Genomic DNA, 26,295 nt, shown 5'->3' with positions numbered 1-26,295 from the left:
TTAAGGTTTTTTCACCAACATTTTAGTGGTTTTCATGAGCGTTCTATCTGTCTGTTGATAGAATCCTTCCCAGTAGATACCACGTCTCCACTTTGGCGGCTTGTACATCCCATTTAAGTTGGCCCTTGTACATTGTCTGTACCACCATGATCCTCCTCTTCCCACGGCACAGTTATAATCCGCGTCCTTATCATTGTCTCGGTCAAATGTCGAAAACTGCTGGCCACTGTTCCATGTAAACGAATCACCTGTGTCAAAAGTATATAAATAACAAGCTATTGTGGACAACTGTTTCAAGCTAATTCAACGACAAACAGACAGCTAAGCGGACGGACGGACAGATGAACATGCTGACAGACAGACAATGGAGAATTAAGAATTTGTACTTTGAACGGATATCAAAATTAAAAACACTTCGGAAAGCTAAACACACTGAGCTTCAACCTCCATGTTTATAAATATTTCCTCGTGTAGTCATAGAAACGACCATATAACTAATGACTGCGTCTTAAAACGGAATATCAAATAAAGTCATCTATATTAAGTAATAATATTTTAAAAACCGACATATATATAATGTATTTTTAAAATTTTTATTGGGATCTGTTATTTCCAGTTCACTGAAGATCTGGACCCGTATTCATGAAACCGTCCTCATGCTCAAGCATGAATTTTGTGCTCAAGCCTTATGTCTTGTTTATATTAAAAAATAATAAATAAGGCTGATTTTGCCAAAGATTAAAAAAGATTGAAAGGACATCAAGTCAAAGCTATATTCAATGTTTATAGTTTAACATTTGTATTATTTTATATGATTTAGGCGAATTATAAAAAAGTTTTTGAGCACAAAATCTATGCTTGAACATGAGAATGATTTCACGAATACGGGCCCAGAATTTGTTTTAAAATCATGAACTTGATTTAGCATCAATCTGACTTGATTGATGACTTACTTATATTTCCAGTGAAGCCGTCCACAGACAGTCTGTAATTGTCCTTTTCACTGGAAATCTGAAACACCGAGTATTCAGCATAACCTGATGTCCCGTTCAAAGATTCCAGTTGTAAACGGAGCATAGACGGGGTACCCGTCAGGGAAACGATATGTTCGTTACCTGTAACACAACTCTGTAATTAACACCTACTCTGGTAACATAGGAAATAAGATAACATGACCAATTTTCAACACAAATACATCTCTCGTTACTTAAAGAAAAGACCTTATCAATATATCTGGGTATGAAAATGAAGGACTTCGCTAGGTCTTTTACACCTGTTTTCAAAACCTCTCCGATAAATTCAGCCTCGTATAAAAAACAAGTGACCAAGAGAGAGACACAGTTTGTTCCAAAACATATGTCTGCTGCCAGGTCTTTCTGTTAAATTTTCCATTAAATCGGTACAAATATTTAAGGATCCAAACCCAGTAATACGTTTTCATGATTGACGGTGTTAAAGGAAAAAGTCAAAAACAGAAATTAAGCAAAATCAAACCAGTAGAACGAGTTGTTTCGCATGTGATCTTCTTGACAACGATATCGAATTACAATAACATTTCGGATTGGAAACTACCTCAATATACCAAACCCAAACTGTAGTGAAACAATGTGTGGAGTTGTCTATAAAGCTGTACTCACCTAACCAGAAATTGCCGCGAAGATCTCCAAATCCTGTTTTATAGTCACTCCAGTTCCTGTAGAAATCTACCTCATCATTTTGTCTGTTCTGTATTACCTTTATGATACAACATGGATTAGGGTAACTTGTGAAATACAATCAGTAATAGGGTTACTTGTGAAATACAATCAGTGTTAGGGTTACTTGTGAAATACAATCAGTGTTAGGGTTATTTATTAATACAATCAGTGTTAGGGTTATTTATTAATACAATCACTGTAAGGGTTATTTATTAATACAATCAGTGTTAGGGTTATTTATTAATACAATCACTGTAAGGGTTATTTATTAATACAATCAGTGTTAGGGTTATTTATTTATACAATATGGTTTAATTTTACTGTAGTAATATAGTTAGGGTTGGGGTTACCATGTGTTACAGTAAGGGATGAAGTTACCATGGATACATTTAGGGTTGGGGTTACCATGCGATACATTTAGGGTTGGGGTTACCATGCGATACATTTAGGGTTGGGGTTACCATGCGTTACAGTAAGGGTTGGGGTTACCATGAGATACATTTAGGGTCGGGGTTACCATGCGATACATTTAGGGTTGGGGTTACCATGTGTTACAGTAAGGGTTGGGGTTACCATGCGATACATTTAGGGTTTGGGTTACCATGCGATACATTTAGGGTTGGGGTTACCATGTGTTACAGTAAGGGATGAAGTTACCATGGATACATTTAGGGTTGGGGTTACCATGTATTACAGTAAGGGATGAAGTTACCATGGATACATTTAGGGTTGGGGTTACCATGTGTTACAGTAAGGGATGGAGTTACCATGAGATACATTTAGGGTTGGGGTTACCATGTGTTACAGTAAGGGATGGAGTTACCATGATATACATTTAGGGTTGGGGTTACCATGTATTACAGTAAGGGATGAAGTTACCATGGATACATTTAGGGTTGGGGTTACCATGTGTTACAGTAAGGGATGGAGTTACCATGAGATACATTTAGGGTTGGGGTTACCATGTGTTACAGTAAGGGATGGAGTTACCATGAGATACATTTAGGGTTGGGGTTACCATGCGTTACAGTAAGGGTTGGGGTTACCATGCGTTACAGTAAGGGTTGGGGTTACCATGCTTTACAATAAGGGTTAGGGTTACCATGCTTTACAATAAGGGTTAGGGTTACCATGAGATACATTTAGGGTTGGAGATACCATACGATATAGTTAGGGTTGGGGTTACCATGCTTTACGGTAAGAGTTGGGGTTACCATGCGTTACAGTAAGGGTTGGGGTTACCATGTGATACATTTAGGGTTGGGCTTACCATGCGTTACAGTAAGGGTTGGGGTTACCATGCTTTACAGTAAGGGTTGGGGTTACCATGTGTTACAGTAAGGGTTGGAGTTACCATGCGATAGTTTAGGGTTTTGATTACCATGCGATACATTTAGGGTCGGTTTTACCGTGCGTTATTGTAAGGGTTGGGGTTATCAGGCTTTACAATAAGGGTTAGGGTTACCATGAAATACATTTAGGGTTTGGGTTACCATACGATATACTTAGGGTTGGGCTTGCCATGTGATACATTTAGGGTTGGGGTTACCATGTGTTACAGTAAGGGTTGGGGTTACCATGCGATACATTTAGGGTTGGGGTTAACATGCTTTACAGTAAGGGTTGGGGTTACCATGAGATACATTTAGGGTTGGGGTTACCATGTGTTACAGTAAGGGATGGAGTATGTCAGGCGATAGTTTAGGGTTGGTGTTACCATGCGATAGTTTAGGTTAGGGGTTACCATGAGATACATTTAGGGTTGGGGTTACCATGTGTTACAGTAAGGGATGGAGTTACAATGGATACATTTAAGGTTGGGGTTACCATGTGTTACAGTAAGGGATGGAGCTACCATGAGATACATTTAGGGTTGGGGCTACCATGTGTTACAGTGAGGGATGGAGTTACCATGGACACATTTAGGGTTGGGGCTACCATGTGTTACAGTAAGGGATGGAGTTACCATGAAATACATTTAGGGTTGGGGTTACCATGTGTTACAGTAAGGGATGGAGTTACCATGAGATACATTTAGGGTTGGGGTTACCATGTGTTACAGTAAGGGATGAAGTTACCATGGATACATTTAGGGTTGGGGTTACCATGTGTTACAGTAAGGGATGGAGTTACCATGAGGTACATTTAGGGTTGGGGTTACCATGTGTTACAGTACGGGTTGGGGTTACCATGCTTTACAGTAAGGGTTATGGTTACCATGAGATACATTTAGGGTTGGAGATACCATACGATATACTTAGGGTTGGGCTTGCCATGAGATACATTTAGGGCTGGGGTTACCATGTGTTACAGTAAGGGATGGAGTTACCATGGACACATTTAGGGTTGGGGTTACCATGTGTTACAATAAGGGTTAGGCTTACCATGAGATACATTTAGGGTTGGAGATACCATACGATATACTTAGGGTTGGGGTTACCATGCCTTACAGTAAGGGTTGGAGTTACCATGAGATACATTTAGGGTTGGGGCTACCATGTGTTACAGTAAGGGATGGAGTTACCATGGACACATTTAGGGTTGGGGTTACCATGTGTTACAGTAAGGGATGGAGTTACCATGAGATACATTTAGGGTTGGGGTTACCATGCCTTACAGTAAGGGTTGGAGTTACCATGCTTTACAGTAAGGATTGGGGTTACCATGTGATACATTTACGGTTGGGGTTACCATGCGTTACAGTAAGGGTTGGGGTTACCATGCGTTACAGTAAGGGTTGGGGTTACCATGCTTTACAATAAGGGTTAGGGTTACCATGCTTTACAATAAGGGTTAGGGTTACCATGAGATACATTTAGGGTTGGAGATACCATACGATATACTTAGGGTTGGGGTTACCATGTGATACATTTAGGGTTGGGGTTACCATGAGATACATTTAGGGTTGTGGTTACCATGCGATACATTTAGGGTCGGAGTTACCATGCGTTACAGTAAGGGTTGGGGTTACCATGAGATACATTTAGGGTTGGGCTTACTATGCGTTACAGTTAGGGTTGGGGTTACCATGAGATACATTTAGGGTTGGGGTTACCATGTGTTACAGTAAGGGTTGGGGTTAATATGCGATAGTTTAAAGTTGTGGTTACCATGCGTTACAGTAAGGTTTGGGGTTACCATGAGATACATTTAGGGTCGGGGTTACCATGCGATACATTTAGGGTTGGGGTTACCATGCCTTACAGTAAGGGTTGGGGTTACCATGCGTTACAGTAAGGGTTGGGGTTACCATGTGATACATTTAGGGTTGGGGTTACCATGCGTTACAGTAAGGGTTGGGGTTACCATGCGTTACAGTAAGGGTTGGGGTTACCATGCGATAAAGTAAGGGTTGGGGTTACCATGAGATACATTTAGGGTTGGGCTTACTATGCGTTACAGTTAGGGTTGGGGTTACCATGCGATACACTTAGGGTTATGGTTACCATGGGATAGTTAAGGGTTGAGGTTACCATGCGATACATTTAGGGTTGGGCTTACTATGCGTTACAGTTAGGGTTGGGGTTACCATGCGATACATTTAGGGTTGGGGTTACCATGGGATAGTTTAGGGTTGGGGTTACCATGCGATACATTTAGGGTTGGGGTTACCATGCGATAGTTTAGGGTTGGGGTTACCATGTTATACATTTAGGGTTCGGGTTAATATGCGACAGGGGTTACCATGGGATAGTTTAAGGTTGGATTTACCATGCGATACATTTAGGGTTGGGGTTACCATGCGATAGTTTAGGGTTGGGGTTACCATGGGATAGTTTAGGGTTGGGGTTACAATGCGATACATTTATGGTTAGGATTACCATGCAATAGTTTAGGGTTGGGGTTACCATGCGATACATTTAGGGTTAGGATTACCATGCGATAGTTTAGGGTTGGGGTTACCATGCGAGGGTTGAGGTTACCATGCGATACATTTAGGGTTGCTGTTACCATGCGATACATTTAGGGTTGAGGTTACCATGCGATACATTTAGGGTTATGGTTACCATGGGATAGTTAAGGGTTGGGGTTACCATGCGATACATTTAGAATTTCGGTTACCATGCGATACATTTAGGGTTGGGGTTACCATGCGATACATTTAGGGTTGGGGTTACCATGGGATAGTTTAGGGTTGAGGTTACCATGCGATACATTTAGGGTTGGTGTTACCATGCGATATATTTAGGGTTGGGGTTACCATGCGATACATTTAGGGTTGGGGTTACCATGCGATACATTTAGGGTTGGGGTTACCATGTGTTACAGTAAGGGTTGGGGTTACCATGCGATAGTTTAGGGTTGTGGTTACCATGCGATACATTTAGGGTCGGAGTTACCATGCGTTACAGTAAAGGTTGGGGTTACCATGAGATACATTTAGGGTCGGGGTTACCTTGCGATACATTTAGGGTCGGAGTTACCATGCGTTACAGTAAGGGTTGGGGTTACCATGCGTTACAGTAAGGGTTAGGGTTACCATGCCTTACAGTAAGAGTTGGGGTTACTATGTGTTACAGTAAGGGTTGGGGTTACCATGCGATAGTTTAGGGTTTTGATTACCATGCGATACATTTAGGGTCGGAGTTACCGTGCGCTACAGTAAGGATTGGGGTTATCAGGCTTTACAATAGAGGTTAGGGTTATCATGAGATACATTTAGGGTTTGGGTTACCATACGATATACTTAGGGTTGGGCTTGCCATGCGATACATTTAGGGTTGGGGTTACCATGCTTTACAGTAAGGGTTGGGGTTACCATGCGTTACAGTAAGGGTTGAGGAAACCATTGATACATTTAGGGTTTGGGTAACCTTACGATATATTTAGGTTTCGGGTTAACATGAGAAACATTTAGGGTCGGGGTTACCATGCGATACATTAAGGATTGGGGTTACCATGTGTTACAGTAAGGGTTGGGGTTACCATGCGACAGTTTAGGGTTGTGGTTACCACGCGATGTATGTAGGGTCGGAGTTACCTTGCGTTACAGTAAGGGTTGGGGTTACCATGAGATACATTTAGGGTCGGAGTTACCATGCGTTACAGTAAGGGTTGGGGTTACCATGAGATACATTTAGGGTCGGGGTTACCATGCGATACATTTAGGGTTGGGGTTACCATGTGTTACAGTAAGGGTTGGGGTTACCATGGGATAGTTTAGGGTTGTGGTTACCATGTGATACATTTAGGGTCGGAGTTACCATGCGTTACAGTAAGGGTTGGGGTTACCATGAGATACATTTAGGGTTGGGGTTACCATGCGATACATTTAGGGTTGGGGTTACCATGCGATACATTTAGGGTTGGGGTTACCATGCGATACATTTAGGGTTGGGGTTACCATGCGATAGTTTACCATTTAGGGTTGGGTTACCATGCGTTTGGGGTTACCATGCGATAGTTTAGGGTTGGGTTAGGGTTGGGGTTACCATGCGATACATTTAGGGTTGGGGTTACCATGCGTTTAGGGTTGGGTTACCATTTTATTGGGGTAAGGATTGGGGTTACCATGCGTTACAGTAAGGGTTGGGGTTACCATGTGATATATTTAGTGTTGAGCTTATCATGCGTTACAGTAAGGGTTGGGGTTATCATGCTATACATTTATTTTTTGGGTTACCATGCGATACATTTAGGGTTGGGGTTACCATGCGATACATTTAGGGTGGGAGTTACCATGGGATAGTTTAAGGTTGGGGTTACCATGTGATACATTTAGGGTTGGTGTTACCATGGGATAGTTTAGGGTTGGGGTTACCATGCTATACATTTATTTTTGGGGTAACCATGCGATAGTTTAGGGTTGGGGTTACCATGCGATACATTTATTACCATGCGATAGTTTAGGGTTGGGGTTACCATGCGATACATTTAGGGTTGGGATTACCATGTGATAGATTAGGGTTGGGGTTACCATGCTATAGTTTAGGGTTGGGTATGTCAGGCAATAGTTTAGGGTTGGGGTTACCATGCGATAGTTTAGGGTTGGGGTTACCATGAGATACATTTAGGGTTGGGGTTACCATGTGTTACCATGTTTTATTTGGGGTGAGGTGTAGTACATGTGTACCGTGTGTTACAGTTGTATTACTGTGAGGTGTAGTACATTGTGTAGGGTTGTGTTACAGTGCGTTACTTTGAGGGTTAATTGTTACCGTGTGTTACAGTTTTATTACTTTGAGGTGTAGTAATTGTGTACCGTGTGTTACAGTTTTATTAGTGTTAAGTGTATTAATTGTGTACCGTGTGTTACAGTTTTATTACTGTGAGGTGTAGTAATTGTGTACCGTGTGTTACAGTTTTATTACTGTGAGGTGTAGTAATTGTGTACCGTGTGTTACAGTTTTATTACTGTGAGGTGTAGTAATTGTGTACCATGTGTTACAGTTTTATTACTGTGAGGTGTAGTAATTGTGTACCGTGTGTTACAGTTTTATTACTGTGAGGTGTAGTAATTGTGTACCGTGTGTAACAGTTTAATTACTGTGACGTGTAGTAATTGTGTACCATGTGTTACAGTTTTATTACTGTGAGGTGTAGTACTTGTGTACCGTGTGTTACAGTTTTATTACTGTGAGGTGTAGTAATTGTGTACCGTGTGTTACAGTTTTATTACTGTGAGGTGTAGTAATTGTGTACCGTGTGTTACAGTTTTATTACTGTGAGGTGTAGTAATTGTGTACCGTGTGTTACAGTTTTATTACTGTGAGATGTAGTAATTGTGTACCGTGTGTTACAGTTTAATTAGTGTAACAGTTGTGTGTTACAGTTTTATTACTGTGAGGTGTAGTAATTGTGTACCGTGTGTTACAGTTTTATTACTGTGAGATGTAGTAATTGTGTACCGTGTGTTACAGTTTGATTATTGTAATTGTGTACCGTGTGTTACAGTTTTATTACTGTGAGGTGTAGTAATTGTGTACCGTGTGTTACAGTTTTATTACTGTGAGGTGTAGTAATTGTGTACCGTGTGTTACAGTTTTATTACTGTGAGGTGTAGTAATTGTGTACCGTGTGTTACAGTTTTATTACTGTGAGGTGTAGTAATTGTGTACCGTGTGTTACAGTTTTATTACTGTGAGGTGTAGTAATTGTGTACCGTGTGTTACAGTTTTATTACTGTGAGGTGTAGTAATTGTGTACCGTGTGTTACAGTTTTATTACTGTGAGGTGTAGTAATTGTGTACCGTGTGTTACAGTTTTATTACTGTGAGGTGTAGTAATTGTGTACCGTGTGTTACAGTTTTATTACTGTGAGGTGTAGTAATTGTGTACCGTGTGTTACAGTTTTATTACTGTGAGGTGTAGTAAGTGTGTACCGTGTGTTACAGTTTTATTACTGTGAGGTGTAGTAATTGTGTACCGTGTGTTACAGTTTTATTACTGTGAGGTGTAGTAATTGTGTACCGTGTGTTACAGTTTTATTACTGTGAGGTGTAGTAATTGTGTACCGTGTGTTACAGTTTTATTACTGTGAGGTGTAGTAATTGTGTACCGTGTGTTACAGTTTTATTACTGTGAGGTGTAGTAATTGTGTACCGTGTGTTACAGTTTATTCACTGTGTAGTGTAGTAATTGTGTACCGTGTGTTACAGTTTTATTACTGTGAGGTGTAGTAATTGTGTACCGTGTGTTACAGTTTTATTACTGTGAGGTGTAATTGTGTACCGTGTGTTACAGTTTTATTACTGTGAAGTGTAGTAATTGTGTACCGTGTGTTACAGTTTTATTACTGTGAGGTGTAGTAATTGTGTACCGTGTGTTACAGTTTTATTACTGTGAGGTGTAGTAATTGTGTACCGTGTGTTACAGTTTTATTACTGTGAGGTGTAGTAATTGTGTACCGTGTGTTACAGTTTTATTACTGTGAGGTGTAGTAATTGTGTACCGTGTGTTACAGTTTTATTACTGTGAGGTGTAGTAATTGTGTACCGTGTGTTACAGTTTTATTACTGTGAGGTGTAGTAATTGTGTACCGTGTGTTACAGTTTTATTACTGTGAGGTGTAGTAATTGTGTACCGTGTGTTACAGTTTTATTACTGTGAGGTGTAGTAATTGTGTACCGTGTGTTACAGTTTTATTACTGTGAGGTGTAGTAATTGTGTACCGTGTGTTACAGTTTTATTACTGTGTGTTACAGTTTTATTACTGTGAGGTGTAGTAATTGTGTACCGTGTGTTACAGTTTTATTACTGTGAGGTGTAGTAATTGTGTACCGTGTGTTACAGTTTTATTACTGTGAGGTGTAGTAATTGTGTACCGTGTGTTACAGTTTTATTACTGTGAGGTGTAGTAATTGTGTACCGTGTGTTACAGTTTTATTACTGTGAGGTGTAGTAATTGTGTACCGTGTGTTACAGTTTTATTACTGTGAGGTGTAGTAATTGTGTACCGTGTGTTACAGTTTTATTACTGTGAGGTGTAGTAATTGTGTACCGTGTGTTACAGTTTTATTACTGTGAGGTGTAGTAATTGTGTACCGTGTGTTACAGTTTTATTACTGTGAGGTGTAGTAATTGTGTACCGTGTGTTACAGTTTTATTACTGTGAGGTGTAGTAATTGTGTACCGTGTGTTACAGTTTTATTACTGTGAGGTGTAGTAATTGTGTACCGTGTGTTACAGTTTTATTACTGTGAGGTGTAGTAATTGTGTACCGTGTGTTACAGTTTTATTACTGTGAGGTGTAGTAATTGTGTACCGTGTGTTACAGTTTTATTACTGTGAGGTGTAGTAATTGTGTACCGTGTGTTACAGTTTTATTACTGTGAGGTGTAGTAATTGTGTACCGTGTGTTACAGTTTTATTACTGTGAGGTGTAGTAATTGTGTACCGTGTGTTACAGTTTTATTACTGTGAGGTGTAGTAATTGTGTACCGTGTGTTACAGTTTTATTACTGTGAGGTGTAGTAATTGTGTACCGTGTGTTACAGTTTTATTACTGTGAGGTGTAGTAATTGTGTACCGTGTGTTACAGTTTTATTACTGTGAGGTGTAGTAATTGTGTACCGTGTGTTACAGTTGTATTACTGTGAGGTGTAGTAATTGTGTACCGTGTGTTACAGTTTTATTACTGTGAGGTGTAGTAATTGTGTACCGTGTGTTACAGTTTTATTACTGTGAGGTGTAGTAATTGTGTACCGTGTGTTACAGTTTTATTACTGTGAGGTGTAGTAATTGTGTACCGTGTGTTACAGTTTTATTACTGTGAGGTGTAGTAATTGTGTACCGTGTGTTACAGTTTTATTACTGTGAGGTGTAGTAATTGTGTACCGTGTGTTACAGTTTTATTACTGTGAGGTGTAGTAATTGTGTACCGTGTGTTACAGTTTTATTACTGTGAGGTGTAGTAATTGTGTACCGTGTGTTACAGTTTTATTACTGTGAGGTGTAGTAATTGTGTACCGTGTGTTACAGTTTTATTACTGTGAGGTGTAGTAATTGTGTACCGTGTGTTACAGTTTTATTACTGTGAGGTGTAGTAATTGTGTACCGTGTGTTACAGTTTTATTACTGTGAGGTGTAGTAATTGTGTACCGTGTGTTACAGTTTTATTACTGTGAGGTGTAGTAATTGTGTACCGTGTGTTACAGTTTTATTACTGTGAGGTGTAGTAATTGTGTACCGTGTGTTACAGTTTTATTACTGTGAGGTGTAGTAATTGTGTACCGTGTGTTACAGTTTTATTACTGTGAGGTGTAGTAATTGTGTACCGTGTGTTACAGTTTTATTACTGTGAGGTGTAGTAATTGTGTACCGTGTGTTACAGTTTTATTACTGTGAGGTGTAGTAATTGTGTACCGTGTGTTACAGTTTTATTACTGTGAGGTGTAGTAATTGTGTACCGTGTGTTACAGTTTTATTACTGTGAGGTGTAGTAATTGTGTACCGTGTGTTACAGTTTTATTACTGTGAGGTGTAGTAATTGTGTACCGTGTGTTACAGTTTTATTACTGTGAGGTGTAGTAATTGTGTACCGTGTGTTACAGTTTTATTACTGTGAGGTGTAGTAATTGTGTACCGTGTGTTACAGTTTTATTACTGTGAGGTGTAGTAATTGTGTACCGTGTGTTACAGTTTTATTACTGTGAGGTGTAGTAATTGTGTACCGTGTGTTACAGTTTTATTTGTGTACCGTGTGTTACAGTTTTATTACTGTGAGGTGTAGTAATTGTGTACCGTGTGTTATAGTTGTATTAGTTTGAGGTGTAGTAATTGTGTACCGTGTGTTACAGTTGTATTACTGTGAGGTGTAGTAATTGTGTACCGTGTGTTACAGTTTAATTAGTGTAACAGTTGTGTGTTACAGTTTTATTACTGTGAGGTGTAGTAATTGTGTACCGTGTGTTACAGTTTTATTACTGTGAGGTGTAGTAATTGTGTACCGTGTGTTACAGTTTTATTACTGTGAGGTGTAGTAATTGTGTACCGTGTGTTACAGTTTTATTACTGTGAGGTGTAGTAATTGTGTACCGTGTGTTACAGTTTAATTACTGTGAGGTGTAGTACTTGTGTACCGTGTGTTACAGTTTTATTACTGTGAGGTGTAGTAATTGTGTACCGTGTGTTACAGTTTTATTACTGTGAGGTGTAGTAATTGTGTACCGTGTGTTACAGTTTTATTACTGTGAGGTGTAGTAATTGTGTACCGTGTGTTACAGTTTTATTACTGTGAGGTGTAGTAATTGTGTACCGTGTGTTACAGTTTTATTACTGTGAGGTGTAGTAATTGTGTACCGTGTGTTACAGTTTTATTACTGTGAGGTGTAGTAATTGTGTACCGTGTGTTACAGTTTTATTACTGTGAGGTGTAGTAATTGTGTACCGTGTGTTACAGTTTTATTACTGTGAGGTGTAGTAATTGTGTACCGTGTGTTACAGTTTGATTACTGTGAGGTGTAGTAATTGTGTACCGTGTGTTACAGTTTTATTACTGTGAGGTGTAGTAATTGTGTACCGTGTGTTACAGTTTTATTACTGTGAGGTGTAGTAATTGTGTACCATGTGTTACAGTTTTATTACTGTGAGGTGTAGTAATTGTGTACCATGTGTTACAGTTTTATTAAAGTGAGATGTAGTAATTGTGTACCGTGTGTTACAGTTTAATTACTGTTAAGTGTAGTACTTGTGTACCATGTGTTACAGTATGCGATACATTTAGGGTTGGGGTTACCATGCGATACATTTAGGGTTGGGTTACCATGGTTGATACATTTAGGGTTGGGGTTACCATGCGATACATTTAGCGTTAGGATTACCATGCGATAGTTTAGGGTTGGGGTTACCATGCGATACATTTAGGGTTGGGGTTGCGATAGTTTAGGGTTGGGGTTACCATGCGATACATTTAGGGTTGGGGTTACCATGCGATACAGTTTAGGGTTACCATGGGATAGGGGTTACCCATGCGATACATTTAGGGTTGGGGTTACCATGTGATACATTTAGCGTTAGGATTACCATGCGATAGTTTAGGGTTGGGGTTACCATGCGATAGTTTAGGGTTGGGGTTACCATGCGATACATTTAGGGTTGGGGTTACCATGCGATACATTTAGGGTTGGTGTTACCATGCGATACATTTAGGGTTGGGGTTACCATGCGATACATTTAGGGTGGGAGTTACCATGGGATAGTTTAGGGTTGGGGTTACCATGCGATAGTTTAGGGTTGGGGTTACCATGCGATACATTTAGGGTTGGGGTTACCATGCGATAGTTTAGGGTTGGGGTTACCATGCGATAGTTTAGGGTTGGGGTTACCATGCGATACATTTAGGGTTGGGGTTACCATGCGATACATTTAGGGTTGGGGTTACCATGCGATAGTTTAGGGTTGGGGGTTTGGGTTACCATACGATATATTTAGGGTTGGGTTTACCATGAGAAACATTTAGGGTCGGGGTTACCATGCGATACATTTAGGGTTGGGGTTACCATGCGATACAGTAAGTGTTGGGGTCACCATGCGTTACAGTAAGGGTTGGGGTTACCATGTGATACATTTAGGGTTGGGGTTACCATGTGATACATTTAGGGTTGGGGTTTCCATACGATACATTTAGGGTTGGGGTTACCATGCGATAGTTTAGGATTGGGGTTACCATGCGATACATTTAGGGTTGGGGTTACTATGTGTTACAGTAAGAGTTGGGGTTACCATGCGATAGTTTAGGGTTGTGGTTACCATGCGATACATTTAAGGTTGGGCTTACTATCGTTACAGTTAGGGTTGGGGTTACCATGCGATACACTTATGGTTTTGGTTACCATGGGATAGTTTAGGGTTGGGGTTACCATGCGATACATTTATTTTTGGGGTAACCATGCGATAGTTTAGGGTTTGGGGTTACCATTCGATACATTTCGGGGTTGGGATTACCATGCGATAGTTTAGGGTTGGGGTTACCATGCGATACATTTAGGGTTGGGGTTACCATGCGATAGTTTAGGGTTGGGGTTACCATGCGATACATTTAGGGTTGGGATTACCATGCGATAGTTAGGGTTGGGGTTACCATGCTATACATTTATTTTTGGGGTAACCATGCGATAGTTTAGGGTTGGGGTATGTCAGGCGATAGTTTAGGGTTGGGGTTACCATGCGATAGTTTAGGGTTGGGGTTACCATGCGATACATTTAGGGTTGGGGTTATTATGCGATAGGGGTTACCATGGGATAGTTTAAGGTTGGATTTACCATGCGATAGTTTAGGGTCGGGGTTACCATGCGATACATTTAGGGTTGGGGTTACCATGCGATAGTTTAGGGTTGTGGTTACCATGCGATGCATGTAGGGTTGCAGTTACCATGCGTTACAGTTAGGGTTGGGGTTACCATGAGATACATTTAGGGTTGGGGTTACCATGCGATACATTTAGGGTTGGGGTTACCATGCGATACATTTAGGGTTGGGGTTATGATGCGAGAGGGGTTAGCATGGGATAGTTTAAGGTTGGATTTACCGTGCGATACATTTAGGGTTGGGGTTACCATGCGATAGTTTAGGGTTGGGGTTACCATGCGATACATTTAGAGTTGGGGTTACCATCCGATAGTTTAGGGTTCGGGTTATCATGTGATAGGTTAGGGTTGGGGTTACCATGCGATAGTTTAGGGTTGGGGTTACCATGCGATAGTTTAGGGTTGGGGTTACCATGCGATAGTTTAGGGTTGGGGTTACCATGCGATACATTTAGGGTTGGGGTTACCATGCGATAGTTTAGGGTTGGGGTTACCATGCGATACATTTAGGGTTGGGGTTACCATGCGATAGTTTAGGGTTGGGGTTACCATGTGATACATTTAGGGTTGGGGTTACCATGCGATAGTTTAGGGTTGGGGTTACTATGCGATAGGGGTTACCATGGGATAGTTTAGGGTTTTGGTTACCATACGATACATTTAGCTTTGGGGTTACCATGCGATAGTTTAGGGTTGGGGTTACCATGCGATAGTTTAGGGTTGGGGTTACCATGCGATACACTTAGGGTTATGGTTACCATGGGATAGTTAAGGGTTGGGGTTACCATGCGATAAATTTAGGGTTTGAGTTACCATGCGATACATTTAGGGTCGGGGTTACTATGGGATTGTTTAGGGTTGAGGTTACCATGCGATACATTTAGGGTTGCTGTTACCATGCGATACATTTAGGGTTGAGGTTACCATGCAATAGTTTAGGGTTGGGGTTACCATGGGATATATTTAGGGTTGGGGTTACTATGCGATAGGGCTTACCATGGGATAGTTTAGGGTTTTGGTTACCATGCGATACATTTAGCTTTGGGGTTACCATGCGATAGTTTAGGGTTGGGGTTACCATGCGATACATTTAGGGTTGGGGTTATTATGCGATAGGGGTTACCATGGGATAGTTTAAGGTTGGATTTACCATGTGATACATTAAGGGTTGGGCTTACTTTGCGTTACAGTTATGGTTGGGGTTACCATGCGATACACTTAGGGTTATGGTTACCATGGGATAGTTAAGGTTTGGGGTTACCATGCGATAGTTTAGGGTTGGGGTTACCATGCGATACATTTAGGGTTGGGGTTACCATGCGATAGTTTAGGGTTGGGGTTACCATGCGATAGTTTAGGGTTGGGGTTACCATGCGATACATTTAGCTTTGGGGTTACCATGCGATAGTTTAGGGTTGGGGTTACCATGCGATAGTTTAGAGTTGGGGTTACCATGCGATACATTTAGGGTTGGGGTTACCATGCGATAGTTTAGGGTTGGGGTTACCATGCGATACATTTAGAGTTGGGGTAACCATCCGATAGGTTAGGGTTGGGGTTACCATGCGATAGTTTAGGGTTGGGGTTACCATGCGATACATTTAGGGTTGGGATTACCATGCGATAGTTTAGGGTTGGGGTTACCATGCTATAGTTTAGGGTTGGGTATGTCAGGCGATAGTTTAGGGTTGGGGTTACCATGCGATAGTTTAGGGTTGGGGTTACCATGCGATACATTTAGGGTTGGTATTACCATGCGATAGTTTAGGGTTGGGGTTACCATGCTATAGTTTATGGTTGTGTATATCAAGCGATAGTTTAGGGTTGGGGTTACCATGCGATAGTTTAGGGTTGGGGTTACCATGCGATAGTTTAGGGTTGGGGTTACCATGCGATAGTTTAGGGTTGGGGTTACCATGCGATAGTTTAGGGTTGGGGTTACCATGCGATACATTTAGGGTTGGGGTTATTATGCGATAGGGGTTACCATGGGATAGTTTAAGGTTGGATTTACCATGCATTACATTTAGGGTTGGTATTACCATGCGATAGTTTAGGGTTGGGGTTACCATGCGATACATTTAGCTTTGGGGTTACCATGCGATAGTTTAGGGTTGGGGTTACCATGCGATACATTTAGGGTTGGGGTTACCATGCGATAGTTTAGGGTTGGGGTTACCATGCGATACATTTAGGGTTGGGGTTACCATGTGTTACAGTAAGGGTTGGGGTTACCATGCGATAGTTTAGGGTTGTGGTTACCATGTGATACATTTAAGGTTGGCGTTACCATGGGATAGTTTAGGGTTGGGGTTACCATGCGATACATTTAGGGTTGGGGTTACCATGCGATAGTTTAGGGTTGGGGTTACCATGCGATAGTTTAGGGTTGGGGTTACCATGCGATAGTTTAGGGTTGGGGTTACCATGCGATACATTTAGGGTTGGGGTTACCATGCGATAGTTTAGGGTTGGGGTTACCATGGGATAGTTTAGGGTTGGGGTTACCATATTTAGGGTTGGGTTACCATGCGATACATTTAGGGTTGGGGTTACCATGCGATATTTAGGGTTGGGGTTACCATATACATTTAGGTTTACCATGCGATATAGTTTAGGTTACCTGCGATACATTTAGGATTTAGGGTTGGGGTTACATTTACATTTTAGGGTTGGGGTTACCATGCGATAGTTAAGGTTGGGGTTACCATGCGATAGTTAGGGTTGGGGTTACGATGCTGTACATTTATTTTTGGGGTTACCATGCGATACATTTAGGGTTGGGGTTACCATGTGTTACAGTAAGGGTTGGGGTTACCATGCGATACATTTAGGGTTGGGGTTACCATGCGATAGTTTAGGGTTGGGGTTACCAAGCTATAGTTTAGGGTTGGGGTTACCATGCGATAATTTAGTGTTGGGGTTACCATGCGATACATTTAGGGTTGGGGTTACCATACGATACATTTAGCTTTGGGGTTACCATGCGATATTTTAGGGTTGGGGTTACCATGCGATACATTTAGGGTTGGTATTACCATACGATAGTTTAGGGTTGGGGTTACCATGTTATAATTTAGGGTTGGGTATATCAGGCGATTGCTTAGGGTTGGGGTTACCAGGCGATCGTTTAGGGTTGGGGTTACCATGCGATACATTTAGGGTTTGGGTTACCATGTCGATACATTTAGATACACAACCATCCGAGGGTTAGGGTTTACCATGGGTTAGATTACCTTGACGATACATTTAGGGTTGGGGTTACCATGAGATATATAGGGTTGAAAACAACATGACGAATCGATATATTTAACTGACTCGTACCTTATTACCAGTCTCGAACTTTACGATTACGGCACCAAATCATAGTTTAGGGTTCGAACTCACGATCTACGTCACAAAATCACCAGGCCGAGTCTCGAACTCACGATCTACGGCACCAAATCACCTAGCCGAGACTCGAACTCATGACCTACGGCACCAAATCACCTAGCCGTGTCTCGAACTCACGATCTACGGCACTAAATCACCTAGCCGAGTCTCGAACTCACGATCTACGTCACCAAATCACCACGCCGAGTCTCGAACTCACGATCTACGGCACCAAATCACCTAGCCGAGTCTCGAAATCACGATCTTCGGCACAAAATCACCTAGCCGAGTCTCGAACTCCTGATCTACGGCACCAAATCACCTAGCCGAGACTCGAACTCATGACCTACGGCACCAAATCACCTAGCCGAGTCTCGAACTCACGATCTACGGCACTAAATCACCTAGCCGAGTCTCGGACTCATGATCTACGGCACCAAATCACCAGGCCGAGTGTTGAACTCACGATCTACGTCACAAAATCGCCTAGCCGAGTCTCGAACTCACGATCTACGGCACTAAATCACCACGCCGAGTCTCGAACTTACGATCTACGTCACAAAATCACCTAGCCGAATCTCGAACTCACGATCTACGGCACCAAATCACCTAGCCGAGTCTCGAAATCACGATCTTCGGCACAAAATCACCTAGCCGAGTCTCGAACTCACGATCTACGGCACCAAATCACCTAGCCGAGTCTCGAACTCACGATCTACGGCACCAAATCACCTAGCCGAGTCTCGAAATCACGATCTTCGGCACAAAATCACCTAGCCGAGTCTCGAACTCACGATCTACGGCACCAAATCACCTAGCCGAGACTCGAACTCATGACCTACGGCACCAAATCACCTAGCCGTGTCTCGAACTCACGATCTACGGCACTAAATCACCTAGCCGAATCTCGAACTCACGATCTACAGCACCAAATCACCTAGCCGAGTCTCGAACTCACGATCTACGGCACCAAATCACCTAGTCGAGTTTCGAACTCACGATCTACGTCACAAAATCACCAGGCCGAGTCTCGAACTCACGATCTACGGCACCAAATCACCTAGCCGAGACTCGAACTCATGACCTACGGCACCAAATCACCTAGCCGTGTCTCGAACTCACGATCTACGGCACTAAATCACCTAGCCGAATCTCGAACTCACGATCTACAGCACCAAATCACCTAGCCGAGTCTCGAACTCACGATCTACGGCACCAAATCACCTAGCCGAGTCTCGAACTCACGATCTACGGCACCAAATCACCAGGCCGCGTCTCAAACTCACGATCTACGGCACCAAATCACCTAGCCGAGACTCGAACTCATGACCTACGGCACCAAATCACCTAGCCGTGTCTCGAACTCACGATCTACGGCACTAAATCACCTAGCCGAATCTCGAACTCACGATCTACGGCACTAAATCACCTAGCCGAGTCTCGAACTCACGATCTACGGCACCAAATCACCAGGCCGCGTCTCAAACTCACGATCTACGGCACCAAATCGCCTAGCCGAATCTCGAACTCATGATCTACGGCACTAAACACCTAGCCGAGTCTTGAACTCACGATATACGACACTAAATCACCTAGCCGAGTCTCGAACTCACGATCTACGGCACCAAATCACCAGGCCGAGTCTCGAACTCCTGATCTACGGCACCAAATCACCTAGCCGAGTCTCGGACTCATGATCTACGGCACCAAATCACCAGGCCGAGTCTTGAACTCACGATCTACGGCACCAAATCACCTAGTCGAGTCTCGAACTCACAGTATACGGCACCAAATCACCTAGCCGAGACTCGAACTCATGACCTACGGCACCAAATCACCTAGCCGAGTCTCGAACTCACGATCTACGGCACCAAATCACCTAGCCGAGTCTCGAAATCACGATCTTCGGCACAAAATCACCTAGCCGAGTCTCGAACTCACGATCTACGGCACCAAATCACCTAGCCGAGTCTCGAACTCACGATCTACGGCACCAAATCACCTAGCCGAGTCTCGAAATCACGATCTTCGGCACAAAATCACCTAGCCGAGTCTCGAACTCACGATCTACGGCACCAAATCACCTAGCCGAGACTCGAACTCATGACCTACGGCACCAAATCACCTAGCCGTGTCTCGAACTCACGATCTACGGCACTAAATCACCTAGCCGAATCTCGAACTCACGATCTACAGCACCAAATCACCTAGCCGAGTCTCGAACTCACGATCTACGGCACCAAATCACCTAGTCGAGTTTCGAACTCACGATCTACGTCACAAAATCACCAGGCCGAGTCTCGAACTCACGATCTACGGCACCAAATCACCTAGCCGAGACTCGAACTCATGACCTACGGCACCAAATCACCTAGCCGTGTCTCGAACTCACGATCTACGGCACTAAATCACCTAGCCGAATCTCGAACTCACGATCTACAGCACCAAATCACCTAGCCGAGTCTCGAACTCACGATCTACGGCACCAAATCACCTAGCCGAGTCTCGAACTCACGATCTACGGCACCAAATCACCAGGCCGCGTCTGAAACTCACGATCTACGGCACCAAATCACCTAGCCGAGACTCGAACTCATGACCTACGGCACCAAATCACCTAGCCGTGTCTCGAACTCACGATCTACGGCACTAAATCACCTAGCCGAATCTCGAACTCACGATCTACGGCACTAAATCACCTAGCCGAGTCTCGAACTCACGATCTACGACACCAAATCACCAGGCCGCGTCTCAAACTCACGATCTACGGCACCAAATCGCCTAGCCGAGTCTCGAACTCATGATCTACGGCACTAAATCACCTAGCCGAGTCTTGAACTCACGATATACGACACTAAATCACCTAGCCGAGTCTCGAACTCACGATCTACGGCACCAAATCACCAGGCCGAGTCTCGAACTCCTGATCTACGGCACCAAATCACCTAGCCGAGTCTCGGACTCATGATCTACGGCACCAAATCACCAGGCCGAGTCTTGAACTCACGATCTACGGCACCAAATCACCTAGTCGAGTCTCGAACTCACAGTATACGGCACCAAATCACCTAGCCGAGACTCGAACTCATGACCTACGGCACCAAATCACCTAGCCGAGTCTCGAACTCACGATCTACGGCACTAAATCACCTAGCCAAATCTCGAACTCACGATCTACGGCACCAAATCACCTAGCCGAGTCTCGAACTCATGATCTACGGCACCAAATCACCAGGCCGCGTCTCAAACTCACGATCTACGGCACTAAATCACCTAGCCGAGTCTCGAACTCACGATCTACGGCACTAAATCACCTAGACGAGTCTCGATCTCACGATCTACGGCACCAAATCACCTAGCCGAGTCTCGAACTCCTGATCTACGGCACCAAATCACCTAGCCGAGTCTCGGACTCATGATCTACGGCACCAAATCACCAGGCCGAGTCTTGAACTCACGATCTACGGCACCAAATCACCTAGTCGAGTCTCGAACTCACAGTATACGGCACCAAATCACCTAGCCGAGACTCGAACTCATGACCTACGGCACCAAATCACCTAGCCGAGTCTCGAACTCACGATCTACGGCACTAAATCACCTAGCCAAATCTCGAACTCACGATCTACGGCACCAAATCACCAGGCCGCGTCTCAAACTCACGATCTACGGCACTAAATCACCTAGCCGAGTCTCGAACTCACGATCTACGGCACTAAATCACCTAGACGAGTCTCGATCTCACGATCTACGGCACCAAATCACCTAGCCGAGTCTCGAACTCCTGATCTACGGCACCAAATCACCTAGCCGAGTCTCGAACTCCTGATCTACGGCACCAAATTACCTAGCCGTGTCTCGAACCCACGATCTACGGCACCAAATTGCCGAGAAATTCATCAACTGTCTAACTTAACACACCACCCCGAGATATCTATATGTTTTTAAAGAAGTACAAGAAAAAATCATTTAGATATTCAGTAGAACCGCAAAAATTGACATGTCGAATTATCCACTGGTGTAAACAATCTGACATACACACCATTTATTATTGACAATTGAATGAGAATTGATCGAGTTATAATCAAAATGAAGAGAGTTTAAAGATATTCTTAGTTATACATTAACACAATATTTACTACAAAATCTATTGAGGTGAATATTATAAATATATTGAGATATATGTTTAAGTCAATATTCTGAATTTTTACTTATGACAATTCTTTGAATAAAGAAAAAAAAATTTCTGTTTGTTTCTAGTTTGTTCGGTTTAATACGGCAAATAGGAATGGACACACGTGTCGAGATAATATAATCTCTTTTGTTTATAACGATTTGTAACTTGTAAATATGGATCAATTTATGAATTCTCGATATAAGCAACTTAAATTTCTTCATTCTCAATTAATTATTTAAAATCGTCTTACGTAGATAAAATGGAAATTTGATATTACCGATTTTATCAGACGTCATTTCCGGTGTCATACAGTCTACCCCATTTCTCGGTCTTACCTGGTGGCCCTGCTGTAGAAGTGGCGGATTCTTGAAGTGTTGACGATTCAGGAACTGGCCGACTATCGGTAGAACTGATGTTTGCTGAAACTGAACCACGAAACGATTGTCGTTAGTGTAAACAATATTTTATTCGGTATTCAACAATTTAACACATAGATATGATACGTATTAGATGGGAAAACAAGCTTACAACTTATATCAATTCCTTTCCCACGATCGGCGTAAGAATTTAGAACTTTGTTCCTAGAGTCATGTTCATTGTTCAGATTTAAGAGTTTTTCTCTAAGCCAGAAATCAACATCAACCATGAGTTTAAAAGAAAATCGTGTTTGAATTATACAAAGTAGAACGGATTTATTAGCCAATCCTTGTTGTTGTTCGAATTGTACCAAACAGATGTTTAATCCTTCATATTAACATTATTCCATAGAATGTGAAGATTTCGGAAAATCTGGACAGTACAGAAAAATATTCTGAAATATGTGATTAACAGAAAACTCCGGACATACAGAAAAATATCTTGTAGAATGTGATAAACAGTAAGCTGCAGACATACAGTAAAATATTCTGTAGTATGTGATAAACAGTAAACTGCAGACATACAGTAAAATATTCTGTAGTATGTGATAAACAGTAAGCTGCAGACATACAGTAAAATATTCTGTAGTATGTGATAAACAGTAAACTGCAGACATACAGTAAAATATTCTGTAGTATGTGATAAACAGTAAGCTGCAGACATACAGTAAAATATTCTGTAGTATGTGATAAACAGTAAACTGCAGACATACAGTAAAATATTCTGTAGTATGTGATAAACAGTAAGCTGCAGACATACAGTAAAATATTCTGTAGTATGTGATAAACAGTAAACTGCAGACATACAGTAAAATATTCTGTAGTATGTGATAAACAGTAAGCTGCAGACATACAGTAAAATATTCTGTAGTATGTGATAAACAGTAAACTGCAGACATACAGTAAAATATTCTGTAGTATGTGATAAACAGTAAACTGCAGACATACAGTAAAATATTCTGTAGTATGTGATAAACAGTAAGCTGCAGACATACAGTAAAATATTCTGTAGTATGTGATAAACAGTAAACTGCAGACATACAGTAAAATATTCTGTAGTATGTGATAAACAGTAAACTGCTGCAGACATACAGTAAAATATTCTGTAGTATGTGATAAACAGTAAACTGCAGACATACAGTAAAATATTCTGTAGTATGTGATAAACAGTAAACTGCAGACATACAGTAAAATATTCTGTAGTATGTGATAAACAGTAAGCTGCAGACATACAGTAAAATATTCTGTAGTATGTGATAAACAGTAAGCTGCAGACATACAGTAAAATATTCTGTAGTATGTGATAAACAGTAAACTGCAGACATACAGTAAAATATTCTGTAGTATGTGATAAACAGTAAGCTGCAGACATACAGTAAAATATTCTGTAGAATGTGATAAACAGTAAGCTGCAGACATACAGTAAAATATTCTGTAGAATGTGATAAACAGTAAACTGCAGACATACAGTAAAATATTCTGTAGTATGTGATAAACAGTAAGCTGCAGTCTTTCAAAAACAAAATATTCAGTGGAATGGGAATATCTTTGAAAATGAGTAGAATATGAATAATATATATAAACTAACACGAAAAAGAAACGCCAGGTACACTAAATATACTACAAATGATTTATTGCTTGGCTTAGAATAATGCCACTCGGTCAGGTTGATGTGTTGTTCGTGGTTACTAGGTACACGTGTTTAAAATCACACAATACCTGACCTCCGCGCTCTGTGCGAGGCACGTGCTAAAATACAAGAATCCCGTACAAGGGAAGGTCATTGAGTTAGCCAATGGAAATTTTCAGTCTATTTGATACTGTTCAAGTATTCGGATTGATTTTTCAAAGTTTGATTCGAATTAAGCAATTTACATCTACGCCACGATTGACGGAAGTCCAGCGGGGACAGGCTATATGAATGCTTTTGCAGGGTCAGGGCCAACCTCAGGTTGCTGCACATTTTGGTGTGCATATTCGGACAATTCAACGTCTTGTCCAACGTGTGCGAGTGACGGGGAGGGTCATCGATCGACCGCGAAGTGGACGTCCGCGCGTCACGACGCCACAACAGGATCGGTTTATAAGACTTTCTCACTTACGTAATCGCCATCTCACAGCTACCGAAACTGCAAATAACACTATAGGCAGTCATAACCGCCATATTCATCCTGCTACGGTTCGAAACCGATTACGCGTCAATGGCCTAAGAGCCCGACGTCCCTATGTTGGTCTGCCCCTAACTCCTGCGCGTCGCCAACGCCAATTGGCTTGGTTACAAGCACTTTCGCCCAAAAATTTTCCTATGAGGCAATGGAGACGGGTATTCTTCACTGACGAATCCCGGTTCACTCTCTACCGTTCGGACGGGCGACGTCGTGTATATCGACGTCGAGGGGAACGTTACACCGACGCGTGCGTCGCTGAGCGGGATAGGTTTGGCGGTGGTTCAGTATGTGTTTGGGGCGGAATCTCCTATGGGTTTAAATCACCCCTGATCGTGATTGACGGAAATTTAACCAGCGTAAGGTATAGAGACGAAATCCTTCGCCCAGTTGCCGTGCCATGTGTGCAAACACGGAACCTGATATTCCAGCAAGACAATGCCCGGCCCCATGTCGCTAGAGTTTGTCAGCAATTTCTTGCCTACAATAACGTAATCCCAATCGATTGGCCAGCATTCACTCCAGATTTGTCTCCAAGAGTTAGGAGACGTCCACCCTGATGAATTCCATGCATAGAAGAATCAGGGCTGCGACAGCTGCGCATGGAGGACACACAAGATACTGAATTGTCCGGCCGTGTTGCGCAATACAAGTAGGTCATCGCTAAAAGGGGGGTATTTTTGGCATAATTAGCATTGATAATCGATAGAACATTCAACAACTGGTTCCAAACAGATGAAATTGTATACAAAAATGTATGAAATAATGTAACATTAAATTATATCATTTAAAAGAATCTTTTTAGGTTACACGGCGTTTCTTTTTCGTTTTAGTATATATATATATATATATATATATATATATACTACTCGGCGTCGATGAAAACGCAACACCTTTAAATTACTGTCAAAATTTACCAGTTATAGTTTTGAATACAATATTTAATAAAATACCTAAAAGTTGATTATGTCCATAACAAGATTCACTCAATGCAATCAGCACTACATCATGGGAATACTTTGATTTCCGGTGACTAATGTCCATAACTCCAAAATCAAAATTACCACGTTCAATATCTAATGTGGCCACCATTTGCAGCGACACAAGCGCGGCATCTTCGAGGCATTGACCGAATAAGGCGTTGAATTTTGATTTGAGGAATGTTCCTCCACTCTTCCTGAAGAGCGATTTCAAGCTGCCGACGCGTCAGGGGCTGTTGTGGTCGCTCTCTCACAGCCCTACCCAATTGGTCCCAAATATGCTCGATCGGACTAAGATCCGGGGAAAACGCGGGCCACGGAAGGGTTGCGATGTTCTAATGTTGAAGGTAGTATGTAGTGATACGAGCGGTATGTGGTCGTGTATTGTCCTGTTGTAATAACGCTACGTTTGGGTGTCCGGCAAAGAATGGAACAACAGCAGGAGTTAAGACCTCGTTGATGTAGCGCTGTGCTGTTAGATTGCCGTCAATAATTACTAGAGGGGTACGGTATGCAAAAGAGATACCTCCCCACACCATCACAATGCCCCCGCCCCACCTATCCGTTTCCGTTACATAGCAGTCCAATAACCTTTCACCTCGACGTCGCCACACTCGAATTCTACCGTCATTTCCTCTGAGGCGGAATCTCGATTCGTCGGTGAACAGGACGCCAGCCCACCGACGTTGGGTCCATCCTCGGCGCTGTCTTGTCCAATTTAGACGATTTTGACGGCGAATT

The 26,295-nt window shown here is 42.2% G+C and overlaps 1 protein-coding gene across 1 annotated transcript; it reads right to left on the bottom strand.

Annotated features, from left to right (window-relative positions):
• On the bottom strand, positions 1-24,193 carry LOC132554740 (angiopoietin-related protein 7-like). The gene is made up of 5 exons (XM_060219050.1): positions 24,134-24,193; positions 22,329-22,418; positions 1,638-1,734; positions 954-1,115; positions 1-248 (listed from the first exon to the last, which is right to left on the bottom strand). The coding sequence occupies exons 1-5, from the start codon at positions 24,191-24,193 to the stop codon at positions 1-3; spliced, it is 657 nt and encodes a 218-aa protein (XP_060075033.1).
• Positions 24,194-26,295: the final 2,102 nt, after the last annotated feature.

Source organism: Ylistrum balloti, unplaced genomic scaffold (assembly GCF_031769215.1).
Source record: "Ylistrum balloti isolate Yb309-2 unplaced genomic scaffold, AGI_CSIRO_Ybal_v1 Utg370436, whole genome shotgun sequence".
Classification (NCBI taxonomy): domain Eukaryota; kingdom Metazoa; phylum Mollusca; class Bivalvia; order Pectinida; family Pectinidae; genus Ylistrum; species Ylistrum balloti.
The sequence above is the reverse complement of the archived record's forward strand: the minus strand, read 5'-3'. Positions and strand labels throughout refer to the sequence as shown.

Coding starts and splice junctions, on each gene's coding strand:
- LOC132554740 (XM_060219050.1), bottom strand. CDS start 24,193: ATGACCTTCCCTTGTACGGGATTCTTGTATTTTAGCACGTGCCTCGCA. Junction 22,419..24,133: donor GCCTCGCACAGAGCGCGGAG/GTCAGGTATTGT, acceptor TTCGTGGTTCAG/TTTCAGCAAACATCAGTTCT. Junction 249..953: donor CGGCTTCACTGGAAATATAA/GTAAGTCATCAA, acceptor CTTTTGACACAG/GTGATTCGTTTACATGGAAC.